A 20,123-nucleotide genomic window follows, 5' to 3' on the forward strand; every position below is an offset into this window, starting at 1 on the left:
TTAAGAACTGCTGCATAGGATCGTTCCCCTGGCTCTGTGATTCTATCATTGAGATTACTGGCAGGAGGAAACAAAACAGAATGTTCACTTTAGAATAACTGACTATAAAGACAAGTGCTACATTCCAAATTGTAAAAAGGTTTATTTCCAAGTGGTTAAATTTAATTTGTGAAGATGCGATTTCTCCGATGGTGCCTATTTGCTGACAAACTCTGTAGTAAGTTTCAGAAGGAAAGAAACCATGTGGCCAGCCCTGTGCAGAGATCTTTTATATGTATAACTTCACTGAACGCTTCACTAATCCTGCAAAGATCCTATTACTTCCATTTTTAGAGATTCCATTTAGAGAGCTGAGAGATGAAGTGACTTGTCCTAGATCACAAAAAGTGACAGAAGTGAGATTTGAACGCTTTATCAAGCTTTAGAGACTTCTTTTTGGCAGGCACATAGTATCTGCTTATTGAGTATTGCTCAAATTTCAATTCACAGTTAAAACTGGGAGATGTGTGCTAAATTTTGGAAAAAAGATCATATAATCCTAGGGAGGAAGATCGGCAAAAGAAGGAAACTTAACATTTACTGAGTGTCTACTATGTGTCAGGTACTTTACATATCCTATCTCACTGAGTCCTACCTCATAGACTTGTTACCATGAACAGTCTCCATCTATAAGGTAAGGGGGACTCAGAGAGGTCAAGGTCACTGAGCTAGTAAAAAGCAGGATGGGACCAGTATTTCCAGACTGCTGTCCTGGTGGTTGTACCTTCTTTCGGGTCTCTATCTCGCAGTCTCATTCCTTCTTCAGTCAGACAGAAGAATATAGTGAAAAAGAATGGGCAAACCTGAATTTGATTTCCAGGACTCTACTACGTGGCTGTGTGGTTCTGACAAATCACTTAAACTCTGTGAGCCTAAATTTTCTCATCTGTCAAATGAAGATAATCCTAGTATCCCTGACAGTAAGAGTTACCCTGAGGTTCAAATGAGATCTGAGAAAATATTTTACAGCGTGCTATACAATGCAATAGGTATTGCCATATTTATTATAAGTAGTATCATCCTCATTCCCTTTCCTGGAGGAAGATGACAGTACAGTGTTTTGAGCTTCTCTGCTTTATTAGAAGACTTCTGAAATAACTAGCAAAGGACTTACAGTATTTTTGAGAAAACTTGAAGTATTTGGCAGAATTGAGAAGTATGTGCTAAGGTGTCTCCCCTCACCCTACCCAATATCTTGCAAGAGAGCCAAACAAGATGATCTCGAGCAGGGAAGTGAACAGGAAAGGATAGGATCAGAAACTGATAATCCAGGATCCCTACCAGATCTCTTCATCAGCAGATCTTTTGTTGGAATCTTTACTACTCCAAGCAGATAATCTTTGAATGAATGGATACTGGTTATATCACTGGCTGTTAAATCAAACCAAAAAAAAAGGGAAATTAGTTGGTGGTCTACTGACTAAAGGGCTTGTGTTACAATATAGCCATATGAGAATCCGTTTATACTCAGTCAATTTCAGTGTTGAAGGGCATTAGAGATTATCTTGCTCCAGTCAAATCTTGAATGCCTTCTAAATCATTTAAATTAAATCATTAAGTATGTGTATACCCACACTTGAGTAATTTTACTTTGAAAAATTTAGGCATACAGAAAAGTTGAAAGAATACTTACTAACTCCTATATATCCTTCACCTAGATTCAGTTGCTAACAACTTGACACATTTGCTTTACTCCTCTACATTCTCTTAAACACACTCAATGCATATTCTACATATTTTTGCTATACCCTTTAGAAGTAAGTTGGAAGTGCTATACCATTCAAAACAGAACTCTTTTTAATTGTGACTATGAGCCATTTGTCCTTACCTGACTTGGTATCTTCATGATAAACAGCAAAAGTAACTTCTGCAAACTCTAACAGCTCTGCCAGGAAACAGGCTTCTCCACTGCAGTGCTGAGTTACCAAGTTGCATGAGAACTCACTGTGATGGGAGAACTCGGGGCAGAAGGAACAGGCCACAGGGCGGGTTTGGCGCTGTTCTCCCTTGGGCAGGAAGGACAGATGAGTGGTGACAAAGGCATTGACCCCGACTGTGGCACTAAACTGCAGAGCAGGTTCCTGCTCAGCCAAAGCCCTGTAGGGGAGAAGGGCAGGAATATCAGAAATGAGAAGGATGCAGTATCAGAAATCAGTAGACTGCCTAGGAACGTCACCATTCCCACGAGGCCACCAAGAACACTCACAGACCATGTGTTTCCTATTTAGGCTTTGGCAGGGCCACAGTGTTTTTTCTTAGTAATAGAGATGTCATAGCGTACGTGTGTATGAAGGAGACAATATTCATCTGCCTAACAGAGTGATACTACAAGGACATTCCACTGCCCTGGTCTGGCTTCTTGCCCTTTTTGCTTGAAAGTACAACACAGATCAGATGCAGGACTTAAAAAAAAACTGCCTGCCATCTAATCTGACTTTCCCCATGAGTTCTCAGAGAAACTACTGAATTTCTTATCTATTACTAAGTCTCTCTGAGATCTGAGTATTGAAATTCTGAGTCCTTTTCTGTCAGTTCAGTTCAGTTCAGTTGCTCAGTCGTGTCTGCCTCTTTGTTACCCCATGGACTGCAGCACACCAGGCTTTCCTGTCCATCACCATCTCCCGCTTACTCAAACTCATGTCCATTGAGTCGGTGATGCCATCCAATCATCTCATCCTCTGTAGTTCCCTTCTCCTCCCACCTTCAATCTTTCCCAGCATCAGGGTCTTTTCCAATGAGTCAGCTCTTCGCATCAGGTGGCCAAAGTATTGGAGTTTCAGCTTCAACATCAGTCCTTCCAATGAACACTCAGGACTGAGCTCCTTTAGGATGGACTGGTTGGATCTCCTTACAGCCCAAGGGACTCTCAAGAGTCTTCTCCAACACCACAGTTCAAAAGCATCAATTCTTCAGCACTCAACTTTGTTTATAGTCCAACTCTCACATCCATACATGACTACTGGAAAAACCATAGCTTTGACAAGACTGACCTTGGTTGGCAAAGTAATGTCTCTGCTTTTTAATATGTCAGTTACATAGTAACTAATTTATTTAACACTATGTTTATGATTCTGACATGGGCTGGGTCTTACCCAGAACAGGTACTCCATTATACATAATTTCATGCCTCCATGGCTTTTGCACATGTTCTTCTCCTTGACTGGAATAATTTTCAGCTTTCTTGGGCATTTTGATTAACTCCTACTCTTCTTTCAAGACTCAGATTATTTTGAAGGGTCCTGAATGCCATGTTGAACAAGCAGGTTGGACCTTATCCTGTGGACCACTACTCTAGAATGTAGTGAGCACCATCTAGGGGGTTCAGAGAGTAAACTATTTGGGCACAGGAAAAAAATTATTAAAATTTCTAGAGTTGTTATTTCATATATTAAAGTTTTACTACTCTTAACAATATATATATTAATATAGTAGTACATAAGATGACTCATATATGAATAAGTATCCATATATTTAGAGAGTATGCTAATTTTTTTTAAATGATAGGAATGTAGAATTAAAATTAGGAGACCATTGTTACTGACGATGAGAAACCATCAGAAGTTTGACTATATGGTAGAACATGATTAAAAAACCGCCCAGGTATCTCACTAAGATGTTCTCGAGTGGTTACTGTAAAAGTCTATTTGGAGAATTCAGTGAGGAAAAGTATTAATTAGACTGATCATATTACCAGCTACTTTCATGTAAGATCTCACATGGCAGTGATCCCAATAGTTATTTAGTGACCATTAAGTTAAAGGTAAATATTCTGACTTTTAAGTTGTAACAGGGACCAAATTAAGCTGCATTTGCTTCTTTTTTGAATTCATGTCCAAAGTGAGCTAGCTTGCTTCAGGATCATGATCTAGTTATTCTTTTTTAAAAATATATTTTTATATTTATTTATTTGGCATGAAGAACTATGGATGGAGGTTCATGACACTGTACAGGAGGCAGGGATCAAAACATCTCCAAGAAAAAGAAATGCAAAAAGGCAAAATGATTGTCTGAGGAGGCCTTACCACTAGCTGCAAAAAGAAGAGAAGTGAAAGGCAAAGGAGAAAAGGAAAGATATACCTATTTGAATGCAGAGTTCCAAAGAATAGCAAGGAGAGATAAGAAAGCCTTCCTCAGTGATCAGTGCAAAGAGGAAAACAACAGAATGGGAAAGACTAGAGATCTCTTCAAGAAAATTAGAGATACCAAGGGAACATTTCATGCAAAGATGGGCTCGATAAAGGACAGAAATGGAAGGGACCTAACAGAAGCAGAAGATATGAAGAAGAGGTGGCAAGAATACACAGAAGAACAATACAAAAAGATCTTCACGACCCAGATAATCATGATGGTGTGATCACTCATCTAGAGCCAGACATTCTGGAATGCAAAGTCAAGTGGGCCTTAGGAAGCATCACTACGAACAAAGCTAGTGGAGGTGATGGAATTCCAGTTGAGCTATTTCAAATCCTAAAAGATGATGCTGTGAAAGTGCTGCACTCAATATGCCAGCAAATTTGGAAAACTCAGCAGTGGCCACAGCACTGGAAAAGGTCAGTTTTCATTCCAGTGCCAAAGAAAGGCAATGCCAAAGAATGTTCATTCTACCACACAACTGCACTCATCTCACACGCTAGCAAAATAATGCTCAAAATTCTCCAAGCCAGGCTTCAACAGTATGTGAACCATGAACTTCTAGATGTTCAAGCTGGATTTAGAAAAGGGAGAGGAACCAGAGATCAAATTGCCAGCATCCGCTGGATCATCAAAAAAGCAAGAGAGTTCCAGAAAAACATCTCTTTCTGCTTTATTGACTATGCCAAAGCCTTTGACTGTGTGAATCACAACAAACTGTGGAAAATTCTGAAAGAGATGGGAATACCAAACTACCTCCTGAGAAATCTGTATGCAACAGATTTCAGATTGTAACAGGAAGTAACAGTTAGAACTGGACATGGAACAACAGACTGGTTCCAAATCAGGAAAGGAGTACGTGAAGGCTGTATACTGTCACCCTGCTTATTTAACTTATATGCAGAGTACATCATGAGAAACGCTGGGCTGGATGAAGCATAAGCTGGAATCAAGATTGCTGGAGGAAATATCAATAACCTGAGATATGCAGATGACACCACCTTATGGCAGAAAGCAAAGAACTAAAAAGCCTCCTGATGCAAGTGAAAGAGGAGAGTGAAAAAGTTGGCTTAAAGCTCAACATTCAGAAAATGAAGATCATGGCATCCGGTCCCATCACTTCATGGGAAATAGATGGGGAAACAGTGGAAACAGTGTCAGACTTTATTTTTGCGGGCTCCAAAATCACTGCAGATGGTGACTGCAGCCATGAAATTAAAAGACGCTTACTCCTTGGAAGGAAAGTTATGACCAACTTAGACAGCATATTAAAAAGCAGAGACATTACTTTGCCAACAAAGGTCTGTCTAATCAAAGTTGTGGTTTTTCCAGTAGTCATGTTTGGATGTGACAGTTGGACTATTAAGAAAGTTGAGCACAAAAGAATTGATGCTTTTCAACTGTGGTGCTGGAGAAGACTCTTGAGAGTCCGCTGGACTGCAAGGAGATCCAACCAGTCCTTCATAAAGGAAATCAATCCTGAATATTCATTGGAAGGACTGATGCTGAAGCTGAAACTCCAATACTCTGGCCACCTGATGCGAAGAACTGACTCATTTGAAAAGACCCTGATGCTGGGAAAGATTGAAGGTGGGAGGAGAAGGGGATGACAGAGGATGAGATGGTTGGACAGCATCACTGACTCAATGTCCATGAATTTGAGTAAACTCCGGAAGTTGGCGATGGAACGGGAGGCCTAGTGTACTGTAGTCCATGGGGTCACAGAGTCGGACACCACTGAGTGACTACACTGAACTGATTTATTTGGCTCTCCTGGGTCTTAGTCATGGCATATGGGCCCTTTAGTTGCAGCATATGAACTCTTACTTGTGGCATACAGGATCCAGATCCCTGACAAGAGATTGAACCTGGGCCCCCTGGATCGGATGCATGGAGTCTTAGCCATTGGACCACCAGGGAAGTCCCAAATTCTCTTTCTTAGCTGAGCACTTGTTATGTGCTGGAACGATGCTCTGTGGTGGGGGTACAGAGAAGAGTTCAGGCAGTGTGTGCATGCAGAGGAATTCACAGCCTAGTGGAGGAAAACTCATGTCTGCAAGTATTGGAAACAGACTGCTATGTGCTGCAACATGGAGCTAGTAGACAAAGGACAAAGCACCAGTTCTATCAACATGTAGGGAGAGATGGAGGAAGGCTGCAAAGCCTTGCCGAAAACGGAAGTTTGTTTAGAGGACAAAATAAGGAAGAACATCCAAAGTAGAGAGAAGAATGAGCAATGGAGGCAAGAGAAGGCCATGCCGTTTATACAGAGAAACAGTATTTCAGGCAGAGAAAACAGCAAGGCAAAGGCCCTGAGGGGAAGAAGAGCATGTGGGCAGAAGCAATAAAAAAGCCAGTGGCTGGAGTGGAGTGAGCAGAGCAGCAACTACCAGGAGCAGAGGAGGTCATAAAGATAATGGAGTCAGATCATGTGGGGTCTTACAGGCATTTAAAAGGCTCTGGTTTTTACTCTAAATGAGATGGAAAGGCATCGGTGGGTTTTAAGTAGATGTGTGTCAAGATCTATTTAAGTTTTCATAAGCTCACTGGCTTCTGTACTGACAACAGACTAAAGGGGAATGAGCCAGAAAATCAGAAGGTGGTACTCAGACTGAACATGAGACTACAGAGGATCTGTAATAGTGATTGGTCTTGGCATGGTTGGAGGGCATAGGGTCTGGCCTTGGGTTAAGGGGTGAGTAGAGTAGAGGGCTTCCCTAGTGGCTCACATGGCAATCTGCCTACAGCAGGGGAGGTCTGAGTTCAGTCCCCGGGTCGGGAGGATCTCCTGGAGAAGGGAATGGCAAGCCACTCCAGGATTCTTGCCTGGAGAATCCCATGGACAGAGGAGCCTGGTGGGCTACAGTCTATGGGGTTGTAAAGAGCCGGGCATGACTTATGCGACTCAACATTAGCAGCAGCAGGGTAGAGGATAAACTGCTGGACAAGCTCAAGGAACTAAGTTGCTAATAACAGTTAAAACAGCAACATATGCAAGTGATTTATTCACTTATATTCCTACGTGCTTTCTTAAGAGAAAAAGAAAAGAGCAGAATTGTGGTTAATAAACTGAAGATTGTACCCAAGGAAGTTTTATGTTATCTGAGCATCACAAATTACGTGGACTGCAATGGAGAAAGGTTTGGTTTGAGAATTGCTTTTCTAAGGTGAACTTACTTGGCTGCTGCTTGTAAACCACAGGCTCTGATAATCTGGACTGAGATGGAGACAGTTCGGGCAGCAAGAACTCCCTCTGCTGTCCTTGGAGTACGCCTGTACCTTAGGCCCACATCCAGTAAGCCTGAAGAATGAGGGTGAAAGGAAAAATCAAATGGCTGGTTGAAATAATCTTCTGTTCTACCAAACCCTAAGTCCTAGTCAGGAAGGAAGGAAGAGATTAAACACTATAATCCTAATGAACAGTAAGGGGCCTCAGCAGTGAAACAATCTGTCTATGGTCAGAATCACATTATATTATTGTACTTTAGGATTAATAAAGCAGAATAGAAGTCACAATTTTCACTTTATATCTATGAAAACTATGGCTCAGAGATTCAGCGGCTTGTAAAAATCCCATAACTAACAGAGGTAGAACGTAATCCCAGTTATTTTTATAGAATTGAGATGGACTCTAACCTTTGTTTTTAAAATCTTTAAAAGATTTTCACACTCACACATTTCCATCACCCTCCTACCACCACCACCTGAAACACCTTCACATGCCATCTTTTAATAAAAATTCTCCTGGACTTCCCTGGTATTCCAGTGCTTGGGAATCTACTCGTCAATGCAGGGGACATGAGTTTGATCCCTGGTCCAGGAAGATTTCATGTGCTGCAGGGCAACTAAGCCCAAACACTATAGCCACTGAGCCCATGTGCCCCAGAGCCTATGCTCTGCAACAACAGGGCCCCCACTTGTGGGGGCAACAAAGAGCAGCCCCCGCTTTCTGAAACTAGAGAAAAAGTCCACATAGTAACGAAGACCCAGTGCAGCCAAAACTAAAAATAAATTTTGTTTTTAAATTACTTATTTCTGACTGCACTGGGTCTCAGTTGCTACATGTGGACCTTCTCTAGCTGTAGAGAGTGGGGGCTCCTCCTAGTTACGGTGCGCAAGCCTCTCATTGCTGAGGCTTCCCTTGTTGTGGAGCACAGGCTCTAGGTTCACGGGCTTCAGTAGCTGCAGCATGTGGGCTCAGCAGTCCCGGCTCTTGGGCTCTACTTGCTCTATAGCATGTGGAATCTTCCTGGACTAGGGATCAAACCCATATCCCCTGCACTGGCAGGTGGATTCTTATCTATTATCCACTAGAGAAGTCCCCAGGGAAAGCTTTAAGGAACAACAGAACAAGCTGATCAGTGAGGGTCAGGAGGAACAACTCAATCTTAATATAACAAGATAAAGCCTTTGGGCAGATACTGTCCAGGAAGAGGGAAGAGTAACTTGATTTATGAGGCTCATTCTAGTTATTCATGATGTATTTGAAGGATAGGTCATCTTGCTGGAACCATTAGGACAGAATTCAAAACTCCAATTCTAACTAATCCCTTCTAACTTTAAATCCTGACTCTCGCCTCCCTCACAGTGAATTTCCACTTCATGCTATTTTCTTCCAATCCTACATCATGTTGCCTTGGAATAATAATTCTCTGAGTATACCTACATAATACTTGGGATTTGTGTCATGAGGGCTTGTCAAATGCTACTGAAGTTAAAGGTGAGATGAGACAAGCAACATTTATGTACATAGTCTATATAACTATGAATTTTCTAAAATTATATTCAAAATTTGCAATATGTATTCTACTCATTTTCTAAGAGAACGTGCCTCAGTTTTTATCAAATTCTTAAAAGGGTAAGTACCACAAAATGTGAAGAATCACTAATTTAGAGGGAAAAGGGATATTCACATATCCTGCCTTTGAAAGGGAAAGGTAGATGTCTTCAATTACCTGATGACTGGTTCCTCAGTTCTTTCCTATTCTCAAGCCTGGGGGTTAAAGGGAGATTAAAGGTCTGTATGCCCCCGTCCTCACGGTGCTGCATGGTTACCAAGGCACAGATCCTTGATAATGGCAAGGTTCCTTTGGCGACCATCTGGTCTCTCACATTAGGATAATAGTATCTGTAAGCCACAAAAGCACAAGCTGTCAGTTCAAAGAATTAGGTGGACGAATGAGTCAGTCTGTTCCAGGGATAAGCTTTCAGTAACTAGTTTTCTTTGGAGCCTGATTGTTCTGTATTTGTGGTAGGTATGCAGCTGTGGTTGTGTCTGGCTGGATTTACTGCCCATAACCTGCAGGAGGAACCCCATAAATTATACTCTGTGTTCAAGACAAAGCCCAGCTTCTCACAGGTTTTCGGTTGAGGAATCAGCATCTGGCTTTGCCCTTTGGGAGTAGCTTCTCCTGACAACATCCATCCTGCAGCACAAGTGGTTCTGTGCCATGAGTGGAATTATTATTTCACAAAGGCTAGTCTTCTGGTGGTGGGAAGAACAGATTACAAGAAACGAGTCTAGAAGTGAAGAGACCAGTTAGGAGGGTATTACAATAATTGAGGCATGATATAGCAAGGGCCTGAACAATGTAAGGCAAAAAGAGAAGCAGAAGAAAGGTGACTAATACATGTTAAGTGACAGTAGGAGATAAAAATGAAAACTTCTCTTCCAAATATAAGTAGTGGTTAGAAGCAAGAGATACAAACTGCTCCCAAAAGCCTAACAATTTAACAGATTATGGTAAAAGCTGGATAAGAGGCACTACCAAACTCCTCTAAATAATATTAAACAGGGCAGAAGGGGCCACTTTGCTTACAGTTCAACCAGGGCTAATTAAGGGAAGGATGCTCTATGACTGTGCACTTCTTTCCTAGGCACAGGAATGGATTACGCATAATGTACCTGCACCAGATTTCAAACTGGACTCCACCTCCAGGGACAAGCCCATGCGCAGAGAAGGTGCTAAGCAGGAGCCTCTGCACTGGAACCTCAGCTGGCAACAGGAGAGAGTGATGGTGTCTGCTGTTAAAGACGGGGTCTGGAACACAGAGTGTGGCTGCAGATCTAAAAGGCTTCAGGGTGATTCCTTTGGAAAAGAAAAGTTCAGAATAACTCAACACGTCATTAAGTGCCTTAAATGTAATAAGAAAGAATGTTAATATCCAGTATTATTCAATTTTATCCTCATACTAGACTGTAGCCCACCAGGCTTCTTTGTCCATGGAATTCTCCATGCAAGAATACTGGAGTGGGTAGCTATTCCCTTCTCCAGGAGCAAAGAAAGCAGGTATTTCTCCTGCTACACAGATGAGGATATGGGTACCCTGAGGTTACACAGTCAATCCAAAGGTCTTAGAGCTACTACGTCACAGATTGGAACCAGAATCTGTATCTTCTGACTGCATTACTCCTACCAAGGTCCACTTCCTTAGTAGCTATGGTCCCCTAAGGTGCCATGATAATACAGAAGAGATTCCTTTGTTGGTGGACAGTGTTGTGAGAGCTCCAGCACTTTATTTTCTTTACTTTCTTACCAGTACTTATTAATCTATTTAAAAACATATATATAGCCATCTCAGCAAGTATGAAGCGGTACCTTGTGACTGTTTCAATCTTTATCTCCCAAGTGACTAATAATGTTAACCATGTTTTCATGTACTTATTAGCCATTTCTATATAGAGAAGTGTCTATTCAGATCCTTTGCCCATTTTTAAATTGGGTTGTCTTTTTATTACTGATTTGTTAAGAGTGCTTTATATATCCTGGGTACAAGTCCATTATTTGAACCTCAAAACTAATCCCGGCAGCACTTTCACAGTTACTTAACGACATGCTCAGAATGACAGAAAATTTGAGTCACCCAACTTGCTCATTCCCAGCTGCAATCAAACAAAGCGACACTTTGTGCTCGTCTGAGCTCTCAGAGATGACCAGAGGCTGGAGACAGTAAGGGACAGTACAGTGTAGTGCAGGAATTCTACACTAAGGCCAGCTCGACAGGGTTTAAGTGCCAACCTTGGCACTTGTTAGTAGGGTGGCCGCAGTCACTAACACTCTGAACCTTGCTTTCTCTTCTGTAAAATAAAGACACTAGAATCCACCACGGTAAGTTGCTTTAGGATTTAAGATTATGATCTATGTGAGATACGTATGTGTACATATTTCCCCTAGTAACAATGGTTCAGTATTCTCTTAATTTAGCGCTCTTGATGACCTTACAGGATATAATTATGATGGACAATAAGAATCAACTGTATGTTAATAGTAAGAGTGAATAGGCTTGTAAATGATGTTAAATGAGACAAAATATAAATGATTGATGGATTCAGGTAAAGGGTATACAGGAATTCTTTGTATTATTTTTGCAACTTTTCCATAAATTTGAAATCAAATCAAAATAAAATGTTACGAAAAACAATTTAAGAAAAGCAAAAACTCAGGGTATCTCCTGCATTGCTCAGGTAAGACTAGAAATACTGAGGAACACAAGACTCACTCAGGAAGAAAAATCTCTAAGTAAATTCAATAAAAGAGCTACAGAAGAATAAGAAGGCCTAATCTCCCAAACCTACCATTTTCAAGGAACTCAGGTCCTTTCAGCACACTGGACTGTGAGTCTTGAACTGGAAAGTAGTACTGGACATAACAATCTGCTTCTCCCCAGACTGTGGCCTGAAGAGGGGCAAGCCCTTTAACCTTGTCTACAAAGAGTTCAAAGTGGTGCTCCATCAATCCATTTCCATGATCCCCTGCCTATGAAACGAAACAGAGATGCTGGTGAGCTTTAAAGAGTAATTTGTATAGAGTGTTCATGCTTATTATCTGTATAGTCTGAGAAAAGATGAAGAAATAAGCAGATACTTAATATTCATTGTGTATAAATCTCACAACTGCTCACTGTAATCAGATCAGGGAGCATTTACTCTAGACTGTGAGACTTGGTCAATATTAGGAAATCCATAAATGCAATCCAATGCACTAACAGAGGAAGGAAAAAAGTGACTACCTCAATAAAGGCTGAAAAGGTATTTGATAAAATTTAATCAGATGTTTCTGATTCTTTGTATGCTAAGAATAGAAGGCTATTTCCTTAATAGGATAAAGAACACATATTTGAAGCAGCTAAGTATTAATTACATTAATTATTGTTTTTAATGACACTAGGAGTAACACCAAGTGTTTATTAGTGGAGAGGTAGTAAATACACTGCTCCTGAAGGTACTTCTAATAACAATAATGTATGTATTACTTATTCTGAGCCTTGCATTTATTAATATTAATTTAACAGCCAGCAACAGTGGAACCAGGGTCTGAACTCAGGTAGACTGACTCCACAGCCAGTGTTCTTTTCCTCAATTCCAGACAGCTTCAGCAGACACTAGATAAGTGATTATTGGGAATACTCACCAAAGGGGAATTCAGGATTCAGATAAGGGTCAGACTGTATGATTTTTATGTGTTTAAGTGTCTAACTACTAACCCAAAATATGTGGAACAGAGATTGCATTAGGTCTTTGCCTTGGAATCTAAAAGCATATGTCAGTGACAGCTGTTCAAAAAAGTTCCTTAGGGAAGCAGAAAACTTGTACTTTGATTCTCTAGAGAAGAAGAGTACAGGCTAAAAAACCCTCAGAATTATAGCAGCTTCTTAATATAACCATGCAGTATTATAGCAATTCAGTTCTGCAGACACTGAATTGGATAGGAGACACCGAGTGTAGAAGCAGGAACAATTGTATTTGTGTTCCAAATCAGAAAAGGAGTACGTCAAGGCTGTATATTGTCACCTGCATATTTAACTTATATGCAGAGTACATCATGAGAAATGCTGGGCTGGATGAAGTACAAGCTGGAATCAAGATTGCCAGGAGAAATATCAATAACCTGAGATATGCAGATGATACCACCCTTATGGCAGAAGGCGAAGAACTAAAGAGCCTCTTGATGAAAGTGAAAGAGAGTGAAAAAATTGGTTTAAAGCTCAACATTCAGAAAATGAAGATCATGGCATCTGGTCCTATCACTTCATGGCAAGTGGGGAAACAATGGAAACAGTGTCAGACTTTATTTTTGGGGGCTCCAAAATCACTGCAGATGGTGACCGCAGCCATGAAATTAAAAGACGCTTGCTCCTTGGAAGAAAAGTTATGACCAACCTAGGCAGCATATTAAAAAGCAGAGACATTCCTTTGCCAACAAAGATTCGTCTAGTCAAAGCTGTGGTTTTTCCAGTAGTCATGTATGGATATGAGAGTTGGACTATAAAGAAAGTTGAGCACCGAAAAATTGTTGCTTTTGAACTGTGGTGTTGGAGAAGACTCTTGAGAGTCCCTTGGACAGCAAGGGGATCCAAACAGTCCTTCCTAAAGGAAATCAATCCTGAATATTCATTGGAAGGACTGATGCTGAAGCTGAAACTCCAATCCTTTGGCCACCTGGCGCAAAGAACTGACTCAATGCAAAAGACCCTGATGCTGGGAAAGACTGAAGGTGGAGGAGAAGGGGACGACAGAGGATAAGATGGTTGGATGGCATCACTGACTTAATGGACATGAGTTCGAGTAAGCTCTGGGAGTTGGTGATAGACAGGGAAGCCTGGCATGCTGCAGTCAACGGGGTTGCAAAGAGTCAGACATGACTGAGCAACTGAACTGAACTGAACCTTTAAGGACTTCTTTTGTGTTCACAGTAACATTTTTTAACCTTTGGTATGAAATTTAACAAAATCTAAGTTTACATTGCAATGTGAGGACCACATAATGCCTAAAAAAAACTTGGGAATATTAAAGAGATGAGCTTTATTTGTGCTTTTATGTTATTTTTAAATTAACTCCACTATTATCTACAGATAGACATGAATATAAAATAGAAAAAGTTCAGAGTTCATAACAAATAAATAATAGCCTACTAATAGATATTTTCCTAATAGTTCTTTCTCTGCTAGAGGCAATCAATTTGTCATTTAGATTCAGATTTTAAAAATATAACATACAGTGGAGACTGAGATTTGGCTATTCTAGTAAAGACATCAAACGTAAGATACAGGAGGACATGATATAGTGGACTTAAGAGTCAGAAGACCTGCGTCTGAACAGCAATTCTCCCGTTCTCAGCTACGTGACCCTGGATGAGTAACATAAATTCTAATTCTGTTTCATTACCTAAAAAAAGAGAATGACAATGACCTACCTCATGTATAAGAGAATAAACACAATAAAGTATGTCAATGTGCTTTCTTAACTGAACAACTGCACAGAACAAATTACTTTTAAGTTATGAGTAGAAAAGTTAAGAATGTCACTTGAAAACTTTGCAACATGGATTTGGTCAAGAAACAGAATATTTTGCTGGTTTACATTTAGGATCACTCTTTACCCCATCCCCATTTTCTCCCCCAGATTACCTTTTCTTTTTTTCATTGAGACTATTTTTTTTTAGGGCAGATTTAGGTTCACTCCAATTATCAAAGCATCACCTTGTAAACCTTAAAATAAGATTATGTTTTTTGTAAACAATCAAGTGTTTGGTCACTACCATAGCAACAGAAGCTACAGATGGCTGGTCCAGGAAATGGGCTGGCCTGGGGTTGAAGGGAGTAAGTGTTCCTTCTTCATTCTTTAATCTTTGTAGTGCTATTATCTGATCTGCAGAGCCCATAGCTAAAAAGACCCGAAGACTCCCATTTTGGTGGCCTGAGAACACGTCAATCACAGGCATGTAGCTGTCGACAGCAACAACTGGATACCGAGCATCAAGCAGCAGGCGAGAAACCTTGGGATCTCTAAAGAGAGAGAAATTGTGCATCAGCAAACAACAATCATCAATCATGTCATAGAGCTGCTTCATTTCTTATTTGTTTTCTCAGTTTGTTAAAAATGGACCTACAACTAGAAAAGTAATGGTGGTTTGAAAAAACAGGATTCTACCCGTAATCCATCAAGTAAAAATGACAGGCAGGTTAAGTTCCAAATGCAGCAATTTGAAGGGGAAGGGATGTGTCTAACTTATCTCTGTATTATCATGGCCCCAAGGGTTGCTGAAGAGCGTATTTTAGAGGTAGGCAGTGTGGTCAACTAGAAAAAGTATATAAATTTTGGAGTCCAGCAGATAAGTTTTGAGTAATATTACAAATAATATCTGCTAATTACTGAGTACTTACTATGTCATAAGCATTTTAGTTTCTTTAATCCTTCTAACATGGCAAATGTTGCTATTCTTCACTATTCACAGATGAGAAAAAAGTCTAAATGCTCTTCATTACCATGCTGAATCTTACATCTGCCTCTTACTTACTGTATGACTAAGTAATTAGTATAACTTTTGAAAGTGTTTCCCCATCTGTAAACTGTAGGTAAGAAAACCTGCATCAAAGGGCTGTTGTTAGGACTAAACTGAGATAACTGATATAAAATGCCAACATGATAAGTGCTTAGTAATTGATAGCTATTACTGTTCTACACACTCAGCAATGAAATGAAAGGGGTCTAAGGAAATGAAAAAGAAACGGGAATATCAGACCAGTCTAATACCACAACAAAAAAGGGGAAAAAGCCAAACGCTTACAGCTGACAATGACATCCATGATTCCAGCAGAACGCCTTAGCCTGACCAGGCTTCCCGATGTTACCATCATGTAAGTACTGAACTGTTCACTAGAGGCTTATTCCTTTATTTTCTCACTGGATCCTCACAACTGCTCCAAGAAGGAGGTAGGATATCTGTCATCACCCTCATTTTACGGATGATAAAAAGAAAGCCAGAGAGGCTGACATCTCCAAGTTAAATGATAAGCTTCCTCATTTGTAAAATGGGGATAATGATAATACTTCTTGGGGTTATAGAAAGGCTCATGTGAGTGAGACACTGCCACAATAGGGCTCTTTGCAAAGTGTTAGGTGCAGCATTTAAAACACAGAACCATGAGAAGGTTGTTAGGAAAGAGGTCAGTTCTAGAATAATTAAAAATCAGTACCTTGAAACAAAAACTGAACAGTTTATACTGAGGATGGAAATGATTTGCAGATAAATCAATATCCCATCTAAGTTTGAGTAGTGATAAATGAGGTACAGCAATCAAATCTGAAGGTCTAAAAGACAATGCTCAGTATAGAAATCTTACAAATGGTTGATCCGAACAATACTAACTAAAGTTTGTGACAGAGATAAACCATCAGTTATGTGAGGTGATAAACTTTGGCAGCTGAGTTTCTTGGTGAGGGGAGTGGACTAGAGAGCCAGATTCTCTGGGTTCTAATCCTGGTTCCACTACTTTAATACATATTATAAATTAATATTTAACTTTCCTGTGCCTCTGTTACCTCATTTGTAAACAGGGGAAATAAAATTTACCTGCCTGAGAGGGTTGTTGTGAGGATTAAAGGACTTGATGTATGTAAGGTTCTTAGCATAGGGCCTGAAACATAGAAAGCAGTATCTGTATGACTGCAATAACCTAGGAGAAAGAGGAGCAAATGTAGTGAAATTGAGAAAAGTCCTCCAAGGAATTATTGGGCTGGATATGTTTGCAAACTGCAAATACTCCTATTCAAGTTCATACAAAGTTAAAAATGTAAAAAAAGAATACTTCAAAAGGTCCTATTTACTTGAATGACATGTAAAACTGATGGAGGGGGAGTTTCACCAGCCCGAGAAGCTTGTCCTGTCCTGGGCTCCGCACCTTGTTCCAAGTTTCAATTATCATCACATTGTTCTTAAGCCTTTCCAGACATTTGGAAGACAGAGAGACAGGAATCACCTGGGGAGAGGGACAACCGAAAAACAAAACCAAACCCCACATCTGAGACAAAGTATTAACTTTTATTTAACAAGCATTTACTAAAAGCCTATTTGCCATGCACAGTGCTAGGAGCTGAAGACATCAAAATAAAACCCACTCTGTATCCTCAGTCTAAAGCCATAGCCTTGTTTAGAGACAAACACATAAAGGCCAAATACGAAACAGCATGAATTCTCTGATGACAAAGCTCATCTATACAGGGCTTCTGGGGCACAGGTGGGAAAAGAGGATATTTAGAAAACTGCAAGTAGTTGAGCACAGCTGAACTATCTAGTGTGCAGAGAAGAGGACACCGGAGAAGTACAGGCAGGGTCTTACAGTCCAAATGAGGATCCAAATTCTAGCCTGAAGGCTATGGGGAATCACTGAAATGTTTTAAGCAGGGGAGTAAAATATTCAGGTTAGTGTTTTAGAAAGATCATTACTGCTGGTCCACAGAAGAAGGAATGGACAGAGAGAGACAAACAGGTAGGACAATCGTCGAGCTATCTGGAACAGGAACGAGGGCCTGAATGAAAGCAGTGGCAATGGAGTAGAGATAAGATAATTTATTCCAGAGATAATTAAGTTTGTAGCATCTACTGGATTTGGTAAGTCATTACGTAAAGAAAGACTCAAGGTCAACTTCTAGGTTCTGGTTGGGTTTCTCAGTGAATTATAATATGAATTAGGGCAGATAGGAGGAAGAGGAACAGATTTGGAAGGAAGAATAAATTCAGATTTGAATACATCTGAATTACTCTTCCATTTACACAACTTTATTGAATACCTGCAATTTGCCAGGGGATGTGTTAGGTGCCAAGAGGAAAGGGCTCTTGAGAGATCTAGGTGGTGACGACCGGAAGGCAGTTAGACACAGAGAACCGGAACCAGAGGGAAATGCCTGGCCTACAAAGAAGTGTGGATTTGGAAGTCATCTTCACACAAATGAAGCTATGGGAGTAGATGGTGACCACGGGGAAAGAGGGTTTGTCTGGAGAATGCTAAGCATAAAGTAATGAACAGGGATACTAATAATTAGAAGTAGGAGAGATGGAGAAGTGCTGGGGTCACAGTCCTTTACCTAGGTTTCCTACTAGCTCAACGACTGGAGAAGAACAGCTGTTGAGTCAGAAGGAAAATGAGTGGAGAGAACCACAAAAATCAAGGGAGGAAACAATTTAAGCAATAGCATCAAATTCTATTGAGAAATCAAGTAAGATGAGTATTTAAATCAGTGGAGAAATAAATAAGTCTAAGGAAAAATAAAGAATGAGAGACTAGAAACAGAAAAGAAAAGTTTAACTGATCAAAGTCCTAGAGGAAACAGAAGGAAACAGAACTCAGAATTCAGGCAAAAGAAATAGCAGGAACCATATAAACAGACAGAACAGAAAGAAAGAAAGACACAAAATGTTTCAAAATGTTGGCAATGTCTTTTCTTCCTTCCATCCAATTGTGGGATTGGATATGCACACCAGATAATGATAAAAGTCCCCCCACCCCAGTCTGAACATTCTCTATTTCTTTTACAATGTAATTGTGATCTGGGAAACATACTTCTCTTCCCTCCCCAACTCCCATCTTCATCCTTAATGCATATGGAACATTGAGACATGAACAAAGTTACCTGAGAAAAGTTAAAGACTGGTTTTGTTGTGCCCCATGCAATGACAGATCTGGTGACTTCTTCTGTGCTGAAGAGTTTGCAATTTAAATAAATATTGCTTGATGGTTGTTTCTCAGATTCTCCAGTAACGAAATCTTTTCCATCTGGCACCATCAATAGCACATGCAATAGCAAAGCACTCTCTTCTGTTGACCCATTCATCTCATTTACCAAATCATGAGAGGCTGGCGCTGCCATGAAGGTTGAAGAATTTGGTATAAAAGGGCTAGGTGACTTTGGGATGGGGAGCATCAAATTCTGCATTTTCTTTACAGTTTTTTCATGAATTTGATTTAGGGTCTGTGGATTTTTGGTACAAGTAACATCTTGAACAGTTTCTGGCAGTGTCTTATCTGGATTTGTAAGACCACTAAGTGGGGTGCGTTGGGTGTTGCTACTCAACTCTGTATTGACACCAGTGAAATCCTTGTTATCTAAAACAAGCTCCACAGTTACCTAGAAAACATAAAAGGAAGAAAGTTAATAGGGATATCTTCTAGAATCGGAATCAGAATTTTGGAGCTAGAAGCAGCATCAGATTGTTAGGATATACATTAATTCATACTCAAATATCACAATAGTAGGTTCACTAATAGACTGCCTTACTTTATCAGGATAAGAAAAGCAGATAATTCATCAGTAACACAAGATGAGCCTACAACATCATCTTGTGCCAGAAAATACGGGAAGCGCTCAGAAAAGAAAGGAGACATACTGTAAGGACAGAATTCAGTTGAAGAGGCTCCCATTGGACAAATAGAGGACAATTTGAGTTTCAAAATGAATAATAATAGTAGTGAGTTATAAGCTTTTTAATAATGTCAGAATCCATGAGTCCATATGACTATCAACAAAAAAGGGAGAAGGGACAACTCTTCTGTATAGAATGCCAATTAATAAATGCACGGGGGGGTGGAGTTAATGGTGAAGTTAGAAAATCATATAAAATCATATCCTTTCAATTATCATAGTAATAAGTCATTCAGATAAACCCCAAATGGAGGACCCTGTACAAACTAACTGGCTTTACTTTTTCTTTAAACATAATTAAGATTTATATAATTTCCACACAATAGTAGGATACAAAGTCTATTCATGTTCCCATAGACTATAAATTAGGAGACACTGGAACATATCCAGGGACATAAAACAAGGTGCAAAAATTTCATGGTCTAAAGGTATTGAAATCAGAGTCTGTTCTCTTATCACTGTGGAATTATATTAGAAATCAATATTAAAAGATATCTGAAAATAATCCACATATTTTCGAGTGTAATGTGACATTTACCAAGAGAGATCTTTGACTTGGGCATCAAAAGTCTCATCAAAGGTAATAAAGTATCTTTATTACTGGGGAAAAAAACCCCAAAAACTTTTCAGAGAGTGATTGCAGAGAAGAAAGCATTTAGATGAGAAATTAATAATAAAATGAGATATTATTATTAACAATACTTTAAACAAAAGCCCATGTATTTGGAAATGAAATGTCCACTTTTAAATGCTG

General features: G+C 39.8%; 1 protein-coding gene across 2 annotated transcripts in view; it reads right to left on the minus strand.

The window, feature by feature from the left end:
• The window catches only part of C2CD3 (C2 domain containing 3 centriole elongation regulator), a 125,660-nt gene that overhangs the window by 52,417 nt on the left and 53,120 nt on the right, over positions 1-20,123 (minus strand). For both annotated transcript variants that reach the window (XM_019974661.2, XM_070803880.1), the window contains 9 exons: positions 18,581-19,075; positions 16,778-16,929; positions 14,709-14,955; positions 11,747-11,927; positions 10,076-10,259; positions 9,126-9,298; positions 7,348-7,471; positions 1,868-2,136; positions 1,321-1,410 (listed from right to left, as the gene is read on the minus strand). In XM_019974661.2, the coding sequence (XP_019830220.2) occupies positions 1,321-1,410; positions 1,868-2,136; positions 7,348-7,471; positions 9,126-9,298; positions 10,076-10,259; positions 11,747-11,927; positions 14,709-14,955; positions 16,778-16,929; positions 18,581-19,075 (1,915 nt within the window). The remainder of the gene's footprint in view (positions 1-1,320; positions 1,411-1,867; positions 2,137-7,347; positions 7,472-9,125; positions 9,299-10,075; positions 10,260-11,746; positions 11,928-14,708; positions 14,956-16,777; positions 16,930-18,580; positions 19,076-20,123) is intronic.

This window comes from Bos indicus, chromosome 15 (genome assembly GCF_029378745.1).
Source record: "Bos indicus isolate NIAB-ARS_2022 breed Sahiwal x Tharparkar chromosome 15, NIAB-ARS_B.indTharparkar_mat_pri_1.0, whole genome shotgun sequence".
Taxonomy (NCBI): domain Eukaryota; kingdom Metazoa; phylum Chordata; class Mammalia; order Artiodactyla; family Bovidae; genus Bos; species Bos indicus.